We start from the raw sequence: 19455 nt of genomic DNA, 5'->3' as shown, positions 1-19455 counted from the left end.
CAGGGTCCGAGGGTTTTAATTTAGAGATAATGGAATTTATGAATTCAATTTAGTCTGGGGTAGACTACCGAATTGTACTGTGTTGTGCTGCGTGGTGCTTTGATGTGCTGGGTGATGTGGTGTTGCAGTAAGGGAAGACGAGAGGAAAGAAGCTATTGACTTCAAGTTTCTCCCCGCCTCCACCAATCCCGCCGAACTTTGCTTTGCCCGCACTCTCAACTCTGCTCACTCTGCCACTCCACTCTCTACACACTCGACTTGCTCTGTATACTCAGTAGTCATGTCTGACCATGAGCAGACTGAGGAGGAGTGGGCGGGGGACTTTGACCCTTTTTCTGACCCCGATGAGCGAAGGGTCCTTTTTGCAGCGCTGGACTCTTTCCGGTAGGTGATGCCGATGGTGGTAGTGCCAGTGATGATCGTGATGGCTATGCGATATGTAGGAGCCTGGAGGTGGGCGACTGGATATGATACTATTTTTATGTCCACCTAGGCACCGATAGATACATACAATGGACGGCGAACTACGGATTAACAGAGGAAAAACTAACATAATTTACAGACAATATCGACGGACAGCGCACCGCAACACGACGCATCGGCGCCGTCAGGCCTTCTACGCCTTACCGTCCGAGCATTGGCAGATGCTCTCTGAGCCCCCATTCTCAATTCTGAACCATTTCAACGCCGTAGACGACGCGATCGACGTCAATGCTGAGATCGCCGACGCTATACTGGCCGTCGGCCTGGAATCCTTTGGTCTCCCCGCCACCCCGGACAAGGACGATCCCAACCAGAACTGGCACGATACAGCCACCGCGTCCGATGTCAACAAGGCGCACTCGACCATTCGCCAGTTCTACCGCGACTGGAGTGCCGAAGGCCAGGTCGAGCGTGACGTCTGCTACGAGCCCGTTCTGAAGGATCTCCGCGAGGAATTCGCTGCCCGCTGCACAGCGGGCGAGGAGATTCGCGTGCTGGTGCCTGGGGCCGGGCTGGGTCGCTTTGTTTTTGACTTGTGTCTGGCTGGCTTTGCTGCTGAGGGGAATGAGATTTCGTATCATCAGCTATTGGCGAGTAGTTGGGTGTTGAATCATACGGCGGGCGCGGCCAAGCATGCATTGCATCCGTTTGCGCTGCATTTTTCCAACTTGAGGTCGCGGCAGCAGCAATTACGCAGTGTGGCTATCCCGGATACGCACCCCGGCACGGCAATTCATGAAGCGGCAACGACGGGCCAGCCAATTGGGTCGATGTCCATGTCGGCAGCGGACTTTGTGGTGCTGTATAAACAGCCCGAGCAAGAGGCCAGCTTTGACGCGGTTGCGACAGTTTTTTTCATTGACACGGCGCCTAATTTGATTCGATACATTGAAGCGATTCGACACTGCTTGAAGCCGAATGGGTTATGGGTCAATGTGGGGCCGTTGTTGTGGCATTTTGATGACGGACATCCAGGCCAAGGTCAGGCACAGGGACAGGGACAGAGCAAAGAGGACACGGACGCAGGCATTGGAGAACCGGGGAATGTGGAGTTGACAGAGGAAGAGGTACTGGCGCTGGTGCGGCGCATGGGGTTCGAGGTTGAGGCGCGGGCAGGCGATCGATTCTGTGGGTACATTCAAGATGGAGACAGCATGCTTCAAAACTTGTATCGACCGGGGCACTGGGTCGCCCGGAAGGTGGAGATGGTGGGAGAGAGAGCAGCTTAAAATAGAGCAGAGCAGAATACTCGTACACATCTCCGTGAAGGAGCCGTCTCGACAGGATTGGATTGCCTCACAGCCCCCCAGTAATTTCCCATTGGTTGGGGGCCAAAACAAAGAAAAGATGGTGATGGGAGTGAAAATATAGATAGAAAGACATTGGTGAATAAGAATTAGCATGAGCATACACTAGGAGAGTCGAGTCAAGGACATAGTAGATAGTAGAACCCAGTTCGTAGTGAACCAGATATAATAGCTTCATATATCAACAGTATCAACAGTGTATACTCGCACACACCAAGTAGGCAAGCTCAGATACTCCGCTCAGCCTCACGATGATCCCTCGCACTCTTTCCTCTTTCTCTTTTCTCTTTTCCATTCTGTTCCTCTTTTTCCCTTTTCCTCCTCAGCCGGCCACAATCTCCCTTTAGGCCCTACAATCCACCAGGCCTTTCCTGTTCGGATCTGTCCAAGTCCTTTTTCTGTTTCTGCCGAGCTGACACTTTTCCCCCCCTTCGTATTCTCTCTCAGCCTTGTCCTCCTCCTCCCCCCCCTCCTCTCCTCCTCCCCTTGTTCCCCCATTTCTTTTTTCTTTTATCCCCCCCCTCTCCTTCTCCCTCCTCCTCCCTTTTCTCTTCGCCGCACATGGAATCCATCGGCTCGAGATTCCGGTCAGGCCTTGGCTTCAAGAATAAGCGTGATAAACATCAGCCAGCCTCGCCTGTCCCCTCCAACACTGCCCCCTCCACCAACGGTACTTCACCCACTGCGCCCCCATCCCATCGCAGCTCGTCGACTGCGAGTCTGTCAATCAATCAACAACAATCTCAACAATCTCAACCTCCACCACCACAACAACAGCGACCACCCAGTTACCCACCTCAACACCAGCTCCAACAACACCGTCCCACGAGTCCCATGGTTCCTGGCCAACAACTCACCCAACACCCCGCTCCTCTACCAAACATGCAGCAACAACAGTACCAGCCCGGTATTCCGCAACAGATGAACCCTCCTCCCGCCTATGGCATGCAACAGCCACAGGCCATGGGTCTCCCCATGGCCCCGGGGGCCGCACAACAATATCGCAACCCCGCCGAGGTCGAGGGTGCCAATCGAGGCAAGTCCCAGCTCATTGTTGGTATTGACTTTGGTACTACCTTCTCCGGTGTTGCCTTTGCCTTTGCCACCAACAATGAAGCCCGCGAGGATATCATCACAGAATGGCCCGGCGCCGGTACACACACCAAGCAAAAGGTAAGCCCGCGATCGTTCTCTAATTAGGGACCCCCCCCCCCGCCTCGCCCCGCCCTCGCCCCGCGTGTTGTTGTCACAGTGACAATTTATAAAATTGTCGCATGGTCGCATGGTCTCGCTTTATGTATACCTTTTATTGACCTTGCTTTGTATAGATTCCCACCGTCCTCTACTACGACCAATATCAAAAGGTAGTTGGCTGGGGCCCCGATATCGCCGATGCCTTGGCCCCGACAGGATACCCCAAGCCCGGCGTGCAAAAGGTGGAATGGTTCAAGTTGCAGCTGATGCTCTCCGGGAACACCTATATCGACCCCATCAACTTGCCCCCGCTTCCCCCTGGAAAGTCCGAAATCGATGTCGCTGCCGATTACCTCTTCAAACTGCGCCAGGCCATGCGGGCCCAGCTGCAAAAGACCCTGGGTGAGGTTTTCACTCGCGAAGAGCGCAACATTCGATACTATCTCACCGTCCCCGCTATCTGGAACGATGCCGGCAAGGCAGCCACCCGTGCTGCTGCTATTCAAGCAGGCTTCTTGCGCGATGAGAATGATAACCGTCTGACTCTCGTCTCGGAGCCCGAGGCCGCCGCTCTCTTCTGTGCGAAGAGCGGTCTGCTGAATCTGAAGATTGGTGACGCCATCTTGATTGTCGATTGCGGTGGTGGTACCGTTGATTTGATCGCCTACGAGGTGGAAGAAGAATCGCCATTTAGTGTGATGGAATGCACCACCGGATCTGGTGACTCCTGCGGTTCCACGGCGCTGAATCGCAACTTTAGCAACATCTTGCGCGCCAAGATTCGGAAGATGAAGCTGCCGGACGGCTCGCGCATTGCGGGCAAGGTTTACGCCAAGTGTATCATGGATTTCGAGAACCGTATCAAGGCGGATTTCCGCAACAACGGACAAAAATGGGCGGTGGATGTCGGCATTGAGGCTGACTTCCCGGACGCGGGTATCGAGGAAGGCTACATGATGTTCACCAACGAGGAGATTCTCCAATGCTTTGAGCCAGTGGTCAACCGTATCCTGGAACTGGTTCGCAATCAGATCATCGCCATCCAGGCCCAGAATCGTGTGCTGCAAAACGTCCTGGTTGTCGGTGGATTCGGTGCCTCCGAGTACCTCTTCCAGCAAATCAAATTGCATGTCCCGCCACAATATAACACCAAGGTTGTGCGCCCCATGGACTCGGTCGCCGCTATCGTCAAGGGTGCTGTCACCGCCGGTATCACCGAACGAGTCATCACCCACCGTGTTGCCCGTCGGCACTATCTCATGGCCACCCTTCAGCCATTCAAGGAGGGATACCACCCCGAGCAATATCGTGTTCCCAGTCTCGATGGTCGGGATCGCTGCAAGTACACTCGCCAGATCTTCGTGCAGAAGGGTGAGCGTGTCAAAATCGGCGAGCCCGTCAAGGTCAGCTTCTTCCGCCAGGTGGCGCCCGGTGCTACCCTTATGTACGAGGACGTTCTGTACGCCTGTGATGAGGATGTCTGCCCCGAATATACCAAGGATCCTCGTGAGTAATCCCTTTCGACCCAACTGACTTTGAATCATTCCAAACTAACCCTCCCAAAGGTATCAAGGAAGTCGTCACCCTCACCTCGGATCTGTCTCGCAAGAACCTCGAGACCGACTTCGAGCGCATGGATACTCCCCAGGGTATCTTCTACCGAGTGTACTTTGACATTTACCTCACACTGGACGGAAGTGAGTTCAGCGCCGAGTTGGTCTGCCAGAACGAAATCATGGGTCGCTGCCGCGCCAAGTTCCGGTAAACGGCTCGCACCAAAAAACAGAACAAAATAATTTTGCAGTACCAACCTTCCGGAAAAAAAAACACGCGAGGAAACGCGATTCCATTTCGCAAGTTCCAAGCCGTACATAACTGCTTTCCTCCGCCAGTGCTTATATAAAACATGCCCTACCATGCCATGCCATTGCGCACTAGAGTGGAGCGAGAGATACCCATGGCCTGGCCCAACCCTCCCATTTTGATTTTTGATTTTTGATTCCGGGATGCCCACCCTCTTCCTCTCCCTTCTTCCCTCCCTACTGGGCAGCTCTGCACCGTACCGCGCCGCACTGCACTGCACTGGAGAATCGGCGTTGATCTGATAACCCGTGTTGCAATTTGCAATCGTTTCCTTTCCCTTCCTTGGCTTATATATATGCCCCGCACCGCAGCGTTGGATTTGTGATATCTTCTGGTGGACTGTTTCGTTTCTTAAGGTTCTTTTATTTTTCTTCTTCTTTTGGTCTTCTTAGATACCTCTTACCTTTATTTGATTGAATGAATTATGAGCTGTGGTTGATTGTTGGTTGTTCACTTCATGGGTTCGAGTTTTGTGTAGTGAATGGTCCTCGGTGATATTCAAACTTATTGTCTGCCTGTTTGTCTGCCAGTGTCTATGATCTGTCTGTCACGAAGTGATACCTCTACCTAAAGGTAGTACATACAAGCTTCAAGTTTCATGGACAGAAATGATGAACCAAGAAGAATCCCATCTTCACGCCAAATAGACCAGTCACAGGCGAGACAACTCCATTATCAAGTCGGAGCCAAAGTCGAGACTGAGACGGACCCAGCAGTTCCGGTAGTACTAGCATATCTGTGAAATTTGAGATAAATTTGGATTTTGTTGAATAGATACATTTTTGAATTGGGGGTCATGTCATCAAGATCTCGAACCTGAGTAAAGAATACAGATAATTCCATTGCTTTAGGTCTCCAGGTTGATACTGCGTCCGAATCGCGCATACAAGGCAACCTTGAGTTGCTGCATTTCCTCGCGGATCTCACCCATGGAATCCTCAAGCTTGGAGACGTCGGTGTCAATCTGCTCTGTGGATGTGGTGAGCATGGACTGGGCATCTGCGAGAGGAAGCTGGAAGAAGGAGTCTCCGATTTTGTAGCTGTTCTAGTTAGAATTGATTCTGTACCTGACTGGTAGCTTGCTGCCTGCGTGCCCCTTGGGAATAGAGACGCGGGTAGATGGAATGGAATGGAGAACGCACGGGACGAGTTCATCTTCATCGGCTAGTTCGAGTTCCATGGAGATTTCCTCCAAGTCTTCCTTGTCCTTCTGTAAGGATGTTAGTATTGTTTTCTTCGCGTTGATGGCAATTCCAAACATGGAAATCCAATTGCTTCTCTTCTGGATATTGGCGGGGTTGCGGGTCATACCTGCTTGGCCTTGAGCTGATCCTCTAGTGTGGCTTCACGCTGGTGCAATCGGCTGAATCGATTGATCTTCTCTTGATCCTCGCGGCGAACTTCATTCTCGTCGCTGCCACCGAGGCCTTCTTCCTCTCGCGAGAGCTGTGAGAGTTAGGAGTTAGTGGGATGTGGTGTTGTGAGAGCTTGAAAGGCATCGGTGCGGGGTGAGTGGGAGGAAAGGGGGCATCAAAGTCAGATATAGGGAGAGAAAGCAGCTCAAGGTTTAGATACATACCATGCGAGGTTGCATCATCTTGAAATGTAATGAGAGTGTCAACACCAAAAGGAGAGTTGATGGAAAGTTCGTCGGTTGACGCAGTTGGTCCGTGCGCAGGCGGAGGGGCAGAGCAGCGGCTTGCTGCAGTGGGAGTATGACTATGGTAGTTTGGGTATCACTATAGTCATAATTATAGGGTAACTGTAGCTAAACTTGTGGCTATACTTATGCTCAGAATACTCATATCTACCTAGATAGACTTAAATAAATTATTTCAGTATTCTTGTGAGTAGCGTAGCAGTGCAGTAGAGTATATGCCATCACCCACAGGTAGCTCTACTTTCTAACTACCATTAGAATGGAATTAAGCTGAAAATAAATGACTGGAATTGAGTATCCTCCTTATTAATTTGTATACTCTGAACAGTATAGTATAACCATACCATCTGTGTGGAAGCAGTAGTAGTGTCCCATACTAATAGCAGCTAAGGCCAGGCAGTCGCAATGGCAATTCGCACCGGAGAAACGAAACACCTCCGCACGCCGTCATCGCTTCGTCTCACTCCAACTCAGCCCCATCCTACCTACTGCCATCTCCAGAGCAGAGCTATCACATTCTTCTTGGCCCTATCTGCTCTGTTCTCCTGATCCGGCAGAGCTTGTCAGCCTCCTTTTAACTTCAGCCTCAGCTTCAGCTCCACCTCCACCTCCACCTCCCACTCCCACTTCCACTTCCACTTCCGTCGCGAGTCCGAGTCCGGGTCCGCCTCCGTGACTCCAACGTCCAACACACACCTCCTCTGCACCGACATACATCCCAGCCCTCCACCATGCGAATACAATCCAGCAAAACACCCATTCTTCTCTCCGCGCTAACCGCCAGCTTCGCGACCGCGCTCACCTTCGATTGCGCCCAAATCAAGGTCAACGATTACAAATACGATCTCAGTGGCTTGGGCGGCGTGCACGAGATCTACCACCTCAACAAGACTGAAGAGTACTCTACGAATACCACCTATGTCCTCGACATCTGCTCCCCGCTAGGCAAAGCTTCCAAACGCCCGAACGGAGCTGGCAGCTGCGAGTACTCTAAAAACAGTACGTCTGGCCCTGACCCTGACCCTCCCCCACACCCACACCCATATCCAAAAAAGCTTTCTACCCATCAGGCGCCGACTAACTAACCCTCCCTCCACGTAGTTTGCGGCTTCGAAGACCTAAAACCAGCTGATGGCAACGGCGACCAGAAATTCGGGTTCCCGATCGCGGGACTCGACCCGATGGGCGGCGGATCTAAGGATCCGCAGTTCACGCGACTCAGCGAGATCGAGGGCTCTGAGACCGAGGGTCTGCGTCTGAAGATCTCCGGTGGCTCCTGGAAGGGCGAGCACAATGATCAAAAGGCCAAGGATACGGCTGCCGTGATTGATTTCCAGTGTGATCCGGACCGGTCGGGGTTGGAGGGTATTAGTACCAAGGAGGCACAGTCGGAGGATGAGGGGAGTGAGAAGAGACGCCGGGCGGATGGTGGTGGCGAGGGTGAGGGTGATGGGGAGAAGACCTCCGACCAAAGTCTTCAGTACAAGAGCTTTGCTCCGAATGAGGATGGCATTTACGTGCTTAAGCTTGAGTGGCGCACACGCTATGCTTGTGATGAGTATCAGAGGGGTAAGGAGGCTAGCTCCAATAATGGTTGGGGATTCTTTACGTGGATGATCATCATGTGAGTGTTTGAAGTGACGATACCCTTCGTTGTGAGACCGACAAAGCAAAGACTAACCGCCCCAATCTCATCCAGTGTCTTCCTCTGCGTCGCGGCATACCTCATCTTCGGCTCCTGGCTCAACTACAACCGCCACGGCGCACGAGGCTGGGACCTCCTCCCGCACGGCGATGCAATTCGCGACGTGCCATACCTCTGCAAGGACTGGGGTCGTCGGGTCGTTGACACCCTGCAAGGCTCCGGAACGAGGGGTGGATACAGTGCGGTGTAAGTAGGACCGCAGCATAGCTTTCTTCTGTACGATGAGAGAGGGAATTGTCAGACCTCTGCACTGCAATTTTGTATGGCTTCGGCCGGGGTTTTTGTAGCTTATGTGGCTGATTGGGTTCATTCAAATTCACCATGGGTACCACGGTAGGCGCTAGATGTGAGTTATAGCAACAATGTGACTATACATGATTGGAATCTAGCTATTATCATAGCCGGGTGCTTTATTTTTATGTTTGTTTAATGGAAGGCTGCCCAGATGGGAAATAGGTCTGGTTGCTGTCGATATAAAGATCATATGCTAAGGCTAGGGGAAGGTATCGAAAAAGCAAGTGCTCGAATGAAAAACTGCCAGTTACTCACGAGACAGGAATGATCCGGCTATTGGCTCGGGGTCTTTGTGGATTGAGGTTGATTCGCAGAATGATACCCAGCACTCCATCCAGGATTGCATTGGGGTTACGAGTACTAGTAGCATGTTCGCACTGCGATGAGCCTTCACACCCCGGGAATCTCGTCATCGCCTGAGGTTCAACCACCAGAGCTTCTTCAAATTCAATGCTGATTCTTCAGTGGAGTATAGGTGTTACAATAAGAATAAAATGTTATGTGGTGTGGATAAGTCAGGTATCAATTCAGTCTGGAATGCAAGACAAACGAGACCGGGAGATCAGATCTTGATCCCCCGCAAGACAACGCACAAAAGCACGACATCGAAGTAAAGTAAAGTCGGTGAAGCGATGAAACAGAGACAAATGGACCAATCATAGCAAAGAGAAGCGTAGACGGGCGAGTGATCGGGGCGAATGATCGCGTCATCGGGACTAAATCGTTCTCATGGGGGAATCGGGGAATTGCGAAAGCACATCATTGAACAACAGAATACTAGGGATCATTCTTCCTCTTTGCTCTCTCCCTTTCTTCTTCTCATTCTCTTCTCTTCTCTTCCTCCACCTCTTCTCTCCCCTGGCGGTATACCTCATATACCAATGGTACCACAAGGTTTAACCAGTTAGACCTTGACGGCGAACTGCTTCATATAAAGATAGTCCTCCATGTTGGCATCAACCGTCTTGCGGATCATAGCCGCAGCCTCAGGTCCATACTTCTTGCGCCAGTCCTCATCGAACTGCTCCTCCGTCTTGCGAGCATGTTTCTGCAACACGTTAGCCCAATCCATCCCATCCTCATCACCCCTTCCCTCCGCTGGAAAGAAAAAAAAAATTAGAAACTTACATGAGTTCTCGCAACCAGACTACTCGACTCGATAGCATCATTGTGGAAACCACGCCACTTCTCAAATGCATCACAGGCAACCTTATAATCCTCCGGAGTATCCCAAATCAACATGTCAGGCGTATAAGGTAAGCCGACACTATTGCAGAACGCCTCGATAGTCGCAGCCGGTGCATCGAGCATATCATCCGCATCAACGACACAGATCTCATCAGTGGTCTTCTTAGTCTTCGCCTCATCTTCAACGCTGATATCAGACCTCGTCGCCACCCGTGGTCCAACAAGTCCCTCCCTCCGAAGATAATCGAAGTGCCGGCGCAGCTCGTCGTACCCAGCTTCCAACGGCGAGTAATTATAAAAGCCCGTCACTTTATCCAGCGGGGGGGATCGTGCAGCGGAAATACGAGGGCACACTGAAGTGCGGGTCGCGGATTAGGAAAGCCCAGTGGAAACGCTCTTGCAGGGCTCGAGGCATGACGGTTGGATTGCCTGTCTCTGCGGGCGTGTTGTACGGGTACGGTCGGACGGAGGCGTGGCCGTTGGTGTGGCCATTACTGTGTCCGTTGGTGTGCCCGTTTGTGGCAGTGCCATTGGTGCCGTTGGTGACGCCGTTGGTGCTGCCGTTGCTCACCGCGCCGTTGGTGTCGGGTGTGACACCGTTGGTCGCGGTGTGGCCGTTGGCGTGGGCGTGTCCGTTGACATCGCCGTTCACGCCGTTGGCCTGGACTTCGCCGTTGGTGCCGTTGGTGCCGACGCCGCGCTTGATGCGGTGAAGGGACGGGGCCACGCTTGCCGGTAGTTCATTTGGTGGGAGGAGGTAGTGGTCGATGTCCTTGATGAAGATTCTCTTGCCCTGCATACTGGTAAGTATTTCGTCCAGGGAAATTTTCATTGACGTGTGACAGGTGCGAGACCCTGTTGCCAGGTTCTCGGCTCTGTGCTACAGATACATGGCTCTGATGCCAGTGAATGTGAAGAAGGGTTCCCAGATGGGGGTTTGAACAAGATCTCATCCGTGAAGGACCGAGGTCAAATGACAAAAGGAAAGAACGAAATCAGGAAAGTTCAGGGAAGAAAGGATCGGACCTCGGATGCTTCTCGTTCAATTCTCTCCAACACGGTAAGATATGTCGACTGGCTGAAGCCGCTGTCCAGGCGAGCTTGTTCGTCGTCTTCGAAACGGTCGGAGAGACGCTCCGGGCCATAGTAGAAGGCATCACCGAAAGGCTCATGGATACACTGGATGGTGGAGCGTTGAGTCATGAAGACCTGTAGATGTATGTCAGCACTGTACTGTATTGGACAGCGTAGATGATGTAGGTGATGTAGATGCAGCCATTTGGTGAATGGCTACAAATCAACCAGCCTGAGAATCATAAACGAAAGATGAAAATTCCAAACATACTCGTTCAAAAGCCGTAGAGCAAGCACGAGGGTGCGTTGCCACGAAGATGGGTTTAGTAGACATGATGATGAGGTATCCAAAAAGTTGAATGGATAAATATTATGAATATAGAGATTCTTGATGGGTTCCCAGCAATTCCGAATGAATGCAGAGAGCAGAGAAGAAGCCTGTGAGAAAATCAGGGCGAAAGGCAAAGTGGAATAAACTCGTGGAGCAGACCGAGCAGCAAATGGCAAGTCCGATGACAGGCAAAAGTCAGCTGTGCCCTGTGCTCTGTTGCCCTGTTGGCCAGTACCGAGTGCTCGGGAGTAAAAAGATAATCCTCGATCGGCACAAAATAAAGTCAGGCCGAGACAGCCGAGTCCCCAAGTGTAGCGTGCAGTGAGGCAGCAAATACAAGGTCGTGGTGATGAGTACAATCTGGGGGGGCGATGGCGTGAGAAGATCAGGGTTGAGTTTTATAGCCAGGGCTCCAGTAGGTACTAAACTAGTTTCAACCTCTTAGGAATTTCCACTCCTAATTTCCACTCCTAATGGAAATAAATGGGTTCAGACACTTGTGGTCAACTCAAACTCAGTCTGGATAAGCTCGGGCTATCCTACCGGGTTTTCCCAACGACCTCGGGTGGACACAGCCCTGTTGCCACAGATCGTTCCATCTCGCCGTGGAAACTGGAACTGGAACTGGAACTGTGTTTGCTCTACACCTATCAGATGCTCTATGCTACGTACTGGAATGATGCTCTGTAGCAGGCACCGGGAATACCGGCCTACACTTCAAGATGAGGGGAAAGATTGAGATCTACATGGTCTAGCACCTTGTTCTCTCGCGATAGGTACAGTAGTGTGTGGCAGGTTATAGAATAATGCCGCACTTTGACTCCGTCCTCCTGGGCAGTGACCATATATACGGAGTATGTATACTGCACAAACGAGAATTATCATGGTCATGGTCGCAGCGGTTTGGTCCAGAACAAGGTCACAGGCAAATCAACGACAAGACAATTCTCGCCCCTCTCTCCGCCGGCCCCGCCGCAGGAACCTACCGCTGCTATTTTCTGCGCCATATCCGCCTCATTGCTCGCAGTGGCCCCAGCGAAAAGAGAGGGAGAAGAAAAAAAACCTTGGACTGGCTGCTGCGCTGCCTGGTCGTATCCAATCGAAGCCCCACTAAGTGGGTGGTGGGCGCTCGATTCAAGCGATCCTCCGTCTTGGATGCGGCGAGGGATGGAGCCCTCCTCCCGCGACGGTATCCACGATGTCTGGGCCTGTGTGCCCATAGGGTGGATTTTTGGGGAATTTTTGGCCATCCGGTAAAATCCCGTGTGTGAGCTGAGGGTGGAGTATGTATGACCGAGGACGGAGGCCACTGCTGCGGGCATTGCAAGTCCTTCAAGTTTCGTTTTCTCTCTCTGCCTGTGCCCTAAGGTTTGCTTTGATTTACAGGCAGCTCGGCCGAGGATTCCAAGCAGTCCTCCGTACTCCGTAAAAACGAGGTCTGATCCCGTTTACTCGTATTTTGCATGTTGGCCGGTCGTATTGACGTCATGTCCATGTTTTTTTTGCCGCTTATCGTGGATATCGCGATATATCTTTAGGGAGGGTAGACACGGATCTCGTACTTCGTCCCATACGGTACGAGCAGGATAAATAGAAATAAGTTCAGCCACCAGCGTAGAGGCTGCAGATTGTTGTTGATTTCGGTTTATCGGTACTCCGTAGTTACCATCGGGTTGGCTAGGGTTACAGACTATTCCATCCATAGAAGGCTGGGCTTGAGAGTCCATCGACCCGATCGTAGAAAGAGGGGTTGGTTGTTCCGTTCCTAGGCTGGCGTCAGCGGCACTGCGTCATGATCAAATCAAGACTTACCACATCATTTTCTGGATCCGACCTCGTCAAGTGGACTCGACGCCCTCCACACGCGGGATACACTTTTGGCTGTCTTCCAGCCAATGGAAGGTAATGGATTCATTGGACTGGATTGAATGGAACAAGGGAATCATTTTCCATCAAAGCAATTGTCTTCTTTGGGTTGATCATGTGACCCGAGGGAAGTGGGATGATGTGGCTGTGTGAAATGTGGCTAGTGTAGTGTCTTGACTCACGTGATGGGCAGATCACTCGCGAATTCAGGTGATGCTTCGAGAAGGCGGTGGAAGCACCTCGTTGACGCGGGTGTCGTCATGGACTGGCCAGATGTTTCGGGATGGCAGCCCAAGAGTATATTTAGGTTCAAGTCATCTTGGTGGGCTGATCAATTTCGACCTTCACCTTCACCTTCACCTTTTACAGCTTGATTTAACTTGCACATACACTAAAAGCACACACTGCAACCCACTTCACTACAGCACACTACACACCTCGAACTGATCTTCCACTACTACTCCGTTCAACATGAACGGCGCTCAATTCACAGATCGGGCAAACAAGGCCTTGCTGGATGCCAGCGCTTTGGCCGAACAATATGCCCACTCGCAAATCCTACCCCTCCACCTGGCTGTCTCTCTTCTCAACCCAGCTCCAGATGAATCCCAGGATCAACAGCCCGTGGGCCACTCCTCCCACGAATCCTCCTCTACCCCGCTATTCCGCCAGGTCATCGAACGCGCTCATGGTGACCCTCAGCTGCTCGATCGGTCACTAATGAAGCTGTTGGTTCGTCTACCCAGCCAAGATCCACCTCCAGAGACTGTCGCCGTCTCTCCACAGCTCGCAAAGGTTCTCCGATCGGCCGCCGACCTGTCCAAGACCCAAAAGGACAGCTTCGTTGCGGTCGACCACTTGATTCAAACCGTTGTGCAGGATTCCCAGGTCGAGCGTGCCTTGCGCGACTCCAACGTCCCCAATCTTAAATTGATTGACAGTGCCGTGCAGCAAATCCGGGGATCCCGGCGCGTCGACTCCAAGACCGCCGATTCCGAGAGCGAAAATGAGAACCTCAAAAAGTTCACCATTGACATGACTTCTCTCGCTCGCGAGGGTAAGATCGATCCCGTCATTGGTCGCGAGGAGGAGATCCGCCGTGTCATTCGAATCCTCAGTCGCCGAACAAAGAACAACCCTGTCCTCATTGGTGAACCCGGTGTCGGTAAGACCACTATTGTGGAGGGTCTGGCCCGCCGAATCGTCAATGCCGATATCCCCGCCAACCTGGCTCAATGCAGACTCCTGTCTCTCGACGTCGGCTCCCTCGTAGCCGGCAGCAAATACCGCGGCGAGTTCGAGGAGCGCATGAAGGGCGTCCTCAAAGAAATCGAAGACTCGAAGGACACCATCGTTCTCTTTGTCGATGAGATCCACCTTTTGATGGGCGCTGGATCTAGTGGCGAGGGCGGCATGGATGCAGCCAATCTCCTGAAGCCTATGCTGGCTAGGGGCCAACTGCATTGTATCGGTGCGACCACTCTGAGTGAGTACCGCAAGTACATTGAGAAAGATCAGGCTTTCGAGCGCCGATTTCAACAGGTTCTTGTCAAAGAGCCGTCGGTGTCCGAAACCATCTCCATTCTGCGTGGTCTCAAAGAGAAGTACGAAGTCCACCACGGTGTCAACATTATGGATGGTGCCATCGTTACTGCGGCTACCCTGGCTTCTCGTTACCTCACAGCCCGGCGTCTTCCCGACTCGGCAGTTGACCTCATCGACGAGGCTGCAGCAGCGGTTCGAGTCACCCGTGAATCCGAGCCCGAGGCCCTCGATACCCTCGACCGAAAGCTCCGCCAACTCCAGATTGAGATCCATGCCTTGGAGCGTGAGAAGGATGACGCTTCCAAAGCTCGACTCGAAGTTGCCAAGCAGGAGGCTGCAAACGTTGCCGAGGAACTGCGACCCATGCGCGAAAAGTACGAGAGCGAAAAGAAGCGCAGCAAGGAAGTGCAAGATGCCAAGATCAAGCTCGACTCCCTGAAAGTCAAGCGTGACGAGGCTGAGCGATCTGGCGATACTCAAACTGCTGCCGATCTCGAATACTATGCCATTCCTGAGACCAAGAACCTCATCGAGCGTCTTGAGGCTGATCGAGCCCGAGCTGACGCGGAGCGACAAGCTACCGCTGGTGAGGGTGGCGAGGCTCTACTCGCCGATGCAGTTGGTCCCGACCAGATCAACGAGATCGTTGGTCGCTGGACTGGTATCCCTGTCACACGACTTCGTACCACCGAGAAGGACAAATTGCTCAACATGGAGAAGAAGTTGGGTAAGATTGTGATCGGCCAGAAGGAAGCGGTTGTCTCAGTTTCGAACGCCATCCGACTGCAACGCTCCGGCCTTAGCAATCCGAACGCCCCTCCAAGCTTCCTCTTCTGCGGTCCTTCGGGTACCGGTAAGACTCTACTCACGAAGGCTTTGGCTGAATTCCTCTTCGACGACCCCAAGGCCATGATCCGATTCGACATGTCCGAATACCAGGAGCGCCATTCACTCAGCCGAATGATCGGTGCTCCCCCCCGGCTACGTCGGCCACGATGCCGGGGGCCAGCTGACCGAGAGTCTTCGTCGTCGCCCCTTCTCGATTCTCCTTTTCGACGAAGTCGAGAAGGCAGCCAAGGAAGTTCTCACCGTCCTCTTACAACTCATGGACGACGGTCGTATCACTGACGGCCAAGGTCGCATCGTCGATGCCAAGAACTGCATCGTCGTCATGACCTCCAACTTGGGAGCCGAATACCTTGCCCGCCCAACATCCAACGATGGCCAAATCGACTCGCAAACCCGCGAGATGGTCATGGGCGCACTCCGCAACTACTTCCTGCCGGAATTTCTCAACCGTATCTCCAGCACCGTCATCTTCAACCGTCTCACCAGGAAGGAGATCCGCAGGATCGTCGACCTCCGTCTCAACGAGGTCCAGCAACGCCTAGAGCACAACGGCCGCAATGTCGAAATCTACTGCACCGAGGAAGTCAAGGATTATCTCGGTGCTGCGGGTTACTCGCCAGCTTATGGTGCCCGTCCCTTGCAGCGTCTCATCGAGCGCGAAGTCCTCAATCGCCTTGCTGTTCTTATTCTTCGTGGCAGTGTCCGGGATGGCGAGCAGGCTCGTGTTGTTCTTCGCGATGGTCACCTCGACGTCTTGCCTAACCACCATAGTCCCACCGATAGCGACGGAGATGAATCAATGAGTGATTCTGACTCTGACTCATCTGCCGCTGATATGGACGGTGACACTGGTAACATGGATCTCTATGATGAGTAGAGATCGGATCATGTCTTTGACTCGGTATCGACTCGACCTCTCACCAAAAGCACATTGCATATAACGAAAAGTCTTTTCATGTCTACAATTATTATGATCATCACGAAATGAAGTTGCTCTTATGTTTCATAATATCTTGGCCTGGCGTTACACTCAATTCAGTTCACACTGTGCACCTATTTCCTTTCGATTGATTGCTTTTACTTGTTTGCTTATTTCCTTTTCCTTTAGCCTGTTTCTCTTTGGGGAGGCTGGCTGATTTTGAGCCTTACAAGACACTCCTAGTGTATGGCGTAAAATAATCTCAAATATAATTTTAATTCTCTATTTCAAACTTTGGAATTTCCAAACTTCCTCATCGTAGAAAACTCAACTAGTAACTTGTAACAAGACGACGACGTTGTTTAAATCAAAATCTGTACTACAGAAGCGTTGCCATATCTGAGAGACTCAACTTGTCCACCCTTCGTTTGGAACAAACAAACTCTCGAGGCAACCAATCCTCAACATTTCCTTTAGGTATCCCTGGACATTCCAGAAATTCGCCTTCTTCGTCCCCAATAATCATCATGCCAACGGCAACACCCGACAACCACGCCATGACCATACCCTCCCCTTGGAAGCCCGCTGAAATCCACTCGGCAGCTTCCTTTCTATCATCTTGTCCTGACGGAAATTCTAGTTTCCGGTGAGTAAGACTATCCTCCACCTTGCCAACATAAGGTAAAAGATCCGGCGTAAACCCCATACAACCAGTCCATGCTTGCTTCGCTCTGGGAGCTTCATCGACCCCCCAGATATTGGTACCGAAGAGCGTGGGCATAAGTCCATTCAGATACGCAAGAACATGATAACTGATCCGATCATCTCTCCAGACTCCAAACTCATCCATTCCTTTCTCCTCTGACTGGACTACCCCACCCCCAACCATAAGATCGCCTTCGCCGGGTCGTTGGCTGATATAGTCGAAGCCGCGCTTGTGATGGATACACCATGACCTAGAGCCTGCAAGTTTTGCAAAATGGGTTCCTGGACTTTGAGCGGTCATATGTCCCCGTACCGGGAAGAGCTTCCCTTTTAGCCCCGGGATGAGATTCGCTGCGAATGCGTCTGTGGCATGCACAACATGGGTTGCATTGATGTTTCCCCTTGGCGTGGTGACCACGAAGGGCCGGTCAGAGTTTTTAACATCAATTCGTATATCGGTCGCGAGAGTTTTGGTCTCGATAGAAAAGTCGGAAGGAAATGATGCGAGAAGAGATGCGTAGAGGGCGGTGATGAAGCGGTATGGCGAAAGGGCTGCTGCACGATAGGATATGATTCCATAGCAGTGCTGGGGATCCACATTATATTTCTAAACGCATTTAGTATGCCATTGGAAGAGGAAGGGGGTACAGCTTACTTCACAACCACTCGAACAATCATGAATCACAGTATCTTCAGCCGCGTCGGGGAATTCGTCCCTTAATTCTTGCACCATCATCTTCGCCTCGTTCCATCTTTTCTCGTCGGTGAAGATATCCACTGTTTCAACTTCTTTCGCCTCTGCAGAATCCAAGCCCATCTGTTGTATCATATCAAGTAGGATGGGCATATGTCGTTTCTGAAATTGCAAGATTTTCTTTGCGCTATCGATTCCGTATCTCGACTTTAGAGAAGAATATTCCAAATACGCAGCGCATTTGATATGACCTCCGTTTCTCTCGGTTGCACCGCTGCACGTTTCCCTAGCTTCTATCAAGACTATCTTGAGGGGTTGCTTAGCTTTCCGTTGATTCTGGACCCCATTGAGAATTGAGTATGCCACGCTGGCACCGGATATCCCTGACCCAATAATGACAACGTCAGCGGTATTTGGGAGATTCTCAGATTGCATGTTCACCAGTTCCGGGAACACTGGGTCATTTTGCCAAAATGAGGAGGTGGGGTTTGAGACCGGGAATGTTACGGCCGAGACCCGAGAGACGAGAGCGTCAAAACATTGTTTCGTCGCGAGTATCTCGGATACAAGTGCTCGTATCTTGAAAGTCTCGTCGTATACTTTAGAAAAGACTTTCCCCATGGTGCGATGGATGTTGGAGGAGTGTGAGGAAGGTAAAAATTCCGAGAAGTTAAAACAGACCTCAGGGGCAGTGGGTCAACGGCCCGGGGCAGGATCATCCCGGCAGATTAGATTAGACCGTGACATTTTGTCTACATCTACATTTACGTATCCTGCGATCGAAATGTCTTGTAGGCTAATATGATATATAATAAGCTGAACTAACCCCAAGTCTCTGGGTATCGCATGTCCTTGTCTCGTCAAAATCGCAGCGATGACTCAACCGTCAAGCATCCCTGCCTTCACAACCGGAGTTAATCGTTAATCGTTGAGTGATGATGGTGATGGATATGCCTGGAAAGATCTCGTCGATAGATGATACCGATAGTGGTGGTGGTCATAGATCAAGAAGAAGAAGACAAATTGAAAGTTATTTCGACAAAAGGCACGGCATCCTGTATGCCTGAGGCAGGCCAGCCTCAACATCAATCCGTTGATGCTGCAGTTGAGTTTAACTGCTAGTAGCAGATATCGTGCCTTTTCTTTGCCCAGTTGGTATTTGATGCATAAGTCCCAGGTGACTCGTGTTTGAGAAAGGTTTCGGCCATGAGTATACCAACTTTTTGAACCTCGTCCTTGTCGCCTGACTTAAATACGGAGCCCGAAATGGCATTTCTCTTGCACTTTGATTATAATACGGTATTTCTTGACTATATGCCCTCGTCCTTTATTAAAGAACACCCAATTCTCAACTCTTCGACCTCCTTGCAATGTTCTATCCCCGCCCTCCCAACTCAATAGCTGGGTTGGGGATATATTCGGGCCAGAGTGATCTATCTTTATTGGAGCCACATATATCTAGTAACTTGAATATTCTAGTAGTAATAATCCTTCTTCATCAAATATATTCAAGCGGTGAGCGGCTCTTCGCTATCTTATGTGCCAGTTGCCCAGTCCTTAGGTACTTAGCGCGAACAGGTGGCTGGCGCCTTCCATGATGGGATCCTTGATAGGTTGGCTTTTGCCAGAGGGTCCCTATCATGCTGCAGAGTGAAAATTCTGATGCTTTGCGGTAGTCGCATCTGGCATGCACGCATGCAGTTATGCACATCTAAGCACCCGATCAATACCATCTATTGGATACCCCCTGTGTGCTGAACAGGTTTTCCTCTCTAGTC

At 51.5% G+C, this 19455-nt stretch overlaps 8 protein-coding genes across 8 annotated transcripts; 4 read left to right on the top strand and 4 right to left on the bottom strand.

Moving 5' to 3' along the window:
- Window positions 1-280: 280 nt before the first annotated feature.
- N7481_001867 (uncharacterized protein) lies at window positions 281-1712 on the top strand (the record flags this gene model as incomplete). Its single annotated transcript, XM_057261086.1, has 2 exons — window positions 281-384; window positions 563-1712. 2 exons carry the CDS (start codon window positions 281-283, stop codon window positions 1710-1712), a joined length of 1254 nt encoding a protein of 417 aa, XP_057126018.1.
- Window positions 1713-2351: 639 nt separating this feature from the next.
- N7481_001866 (Hsp70 family protein) lies at window positions 2352-4749 on the top strand (the record flags this gene model as incomplete). The annotated part of the gene is made up of 3 exons (XM_057261085.1): window positions 2352-2963; window positions 3119-4490; window positions 4550-4749. 3 exons carry the CDS (start codon window positions 2352-2354, stop codon window positions 4747-4749), a joined length of 2184 nt encoding a protein of 727 aa, XP_057126017.1.
- Window positions 4750-5694: 945 nt separating this feature from the next.
- N7481_001865 (tubulin-binding prefolding complex subunit GIM3) lies at window positions 5695-6444 on the bottom strand (the record flags this gene model as incomplete). The annotated part of the gene is made up of 4 exons (XM_057261084.1): window positions 5695-5887; window positions 5990-6057; window positions 6159-6293; window positions 6427-6444. The coding sequence occupies 4 exons, from the start codon at window positions 6442-6444 to the stop codon at window positions 5695-5697; spliced, it is 414 nt and encodes a 137-aa protein (XP_057126016.1).
- A 794-nt stretch (window positions 6445-7238) lies between these two features.
- On the top strand, window positions 7239-8402 carry N7481_001864 (autophagy-related protein 27; the record flags this gene model as incomplete). Its single annotated transcript, XM_057261083.1, has 3 exons — window positions 7239-7506; window positions 7609-8131; window positions 8207-8402. 3 exons carry the CDS (start codon window positions 7239-7241, stop codon window positions 8400-8402), a joined length of 987 nt encoding a protein of 328 aa, XP_057126015.1.
- A 1008-nt stretch (window positions 8403-9410) lies between these two features.
- Window positions 9411-11102, bottom strand: N7481_001863 (uncharacterized protein; the record flags this gene model as incomplete). Its single annotated transcript, XM_057261082.1, has 5 exons — window positions 9411-9554; window positions 9635-10002; window positions 10049-10487; window positions 10721-10903; window positions 11040-11102. 5 exons carry the CDS (start codon window positions 11100-11102, stop codon window positions 9411-9413), a joined length of 1197 nt encoding a protein of 398 aa, XP_057126014.1.
- An 884-nt stretch (window positions 11103-11986) lies between these two features.
- N7481_001862 (uncharacterized protein) lies at window positions 11987-12421 on the bottom strand (the record flags this gene model as incomplete). The annotated part of the gene is made up of 1 exon (XM_057261081.1): window positions 11987-12421. One exon carries the CDS (start codon window positions 12419-12421, stop codon window positions 11987-11989), a length of 435 nt encoding a protein of 144 aa, XP_057126013.1.
- A 1015-nt stretch (window positions 12422-13436) lies between these two features.
- Window positions 13437-16236, top strand: N7481_001861 (ATP-dependent Clp protease ATP-binding subunit; the record flags this gene model as incomplete). The annotated part of the gene is made up of 2 exons (XM_057261080.1): window positions 13437-15495; window positions 15572-16236. The coding sequence occupies 2 exons, from the start codon at window positions 13437-13439 to the stop codon at window positions 16234-16236; spliced, it is 2724 nt and encodes a 907-aa protein (XP_057126012.1).
- Window positions 16237-16657: 421 nt separating this feature from the next.
- N7481_001860 (NAD(P)/FAD-dependent oxidoreductase) lies at window positions 16658-18298 on the bottom strand (the record flags this gene model as incomplete). The annotated part of the gene is made up of 2 exons (XM_057261079.1): window positions 16658-17590; window positions 17639-18298. 2 exons carry the CDS (start codon window positions 18296-18298, stop codon window positions 16658-16660), a joined length of 1593 nt encoding a protein of 530 aa, XP_057126011.1.
- Window positions 18299-19455: the final 1157 nt, after the last annotated feature.

The sequence above is a fragment of the Penicillium waksmanii genome (assembly GCF_028829765.1).
Source record: "Penicillium waksmanii strain IBT 27052 chromosome Unknown utg000002l:1.0-3326099.0:1.0-3328782.0, whole genome shotgun sequence".
In the NCBI taxonomy this organism is placed as follows: domain Eukaryota; kingdom Fungi; phylum Ascomycota; class Eurotiomycetes; order Eurotiales; family Aspergillaceae; genus Penicillium; species Penicillium waksmanii.
The sequence above is the reverse complement of the archived record's forward strand: the minus strand, read 5'-3'. Positions and strand labels throughout refer to the sequence as shown.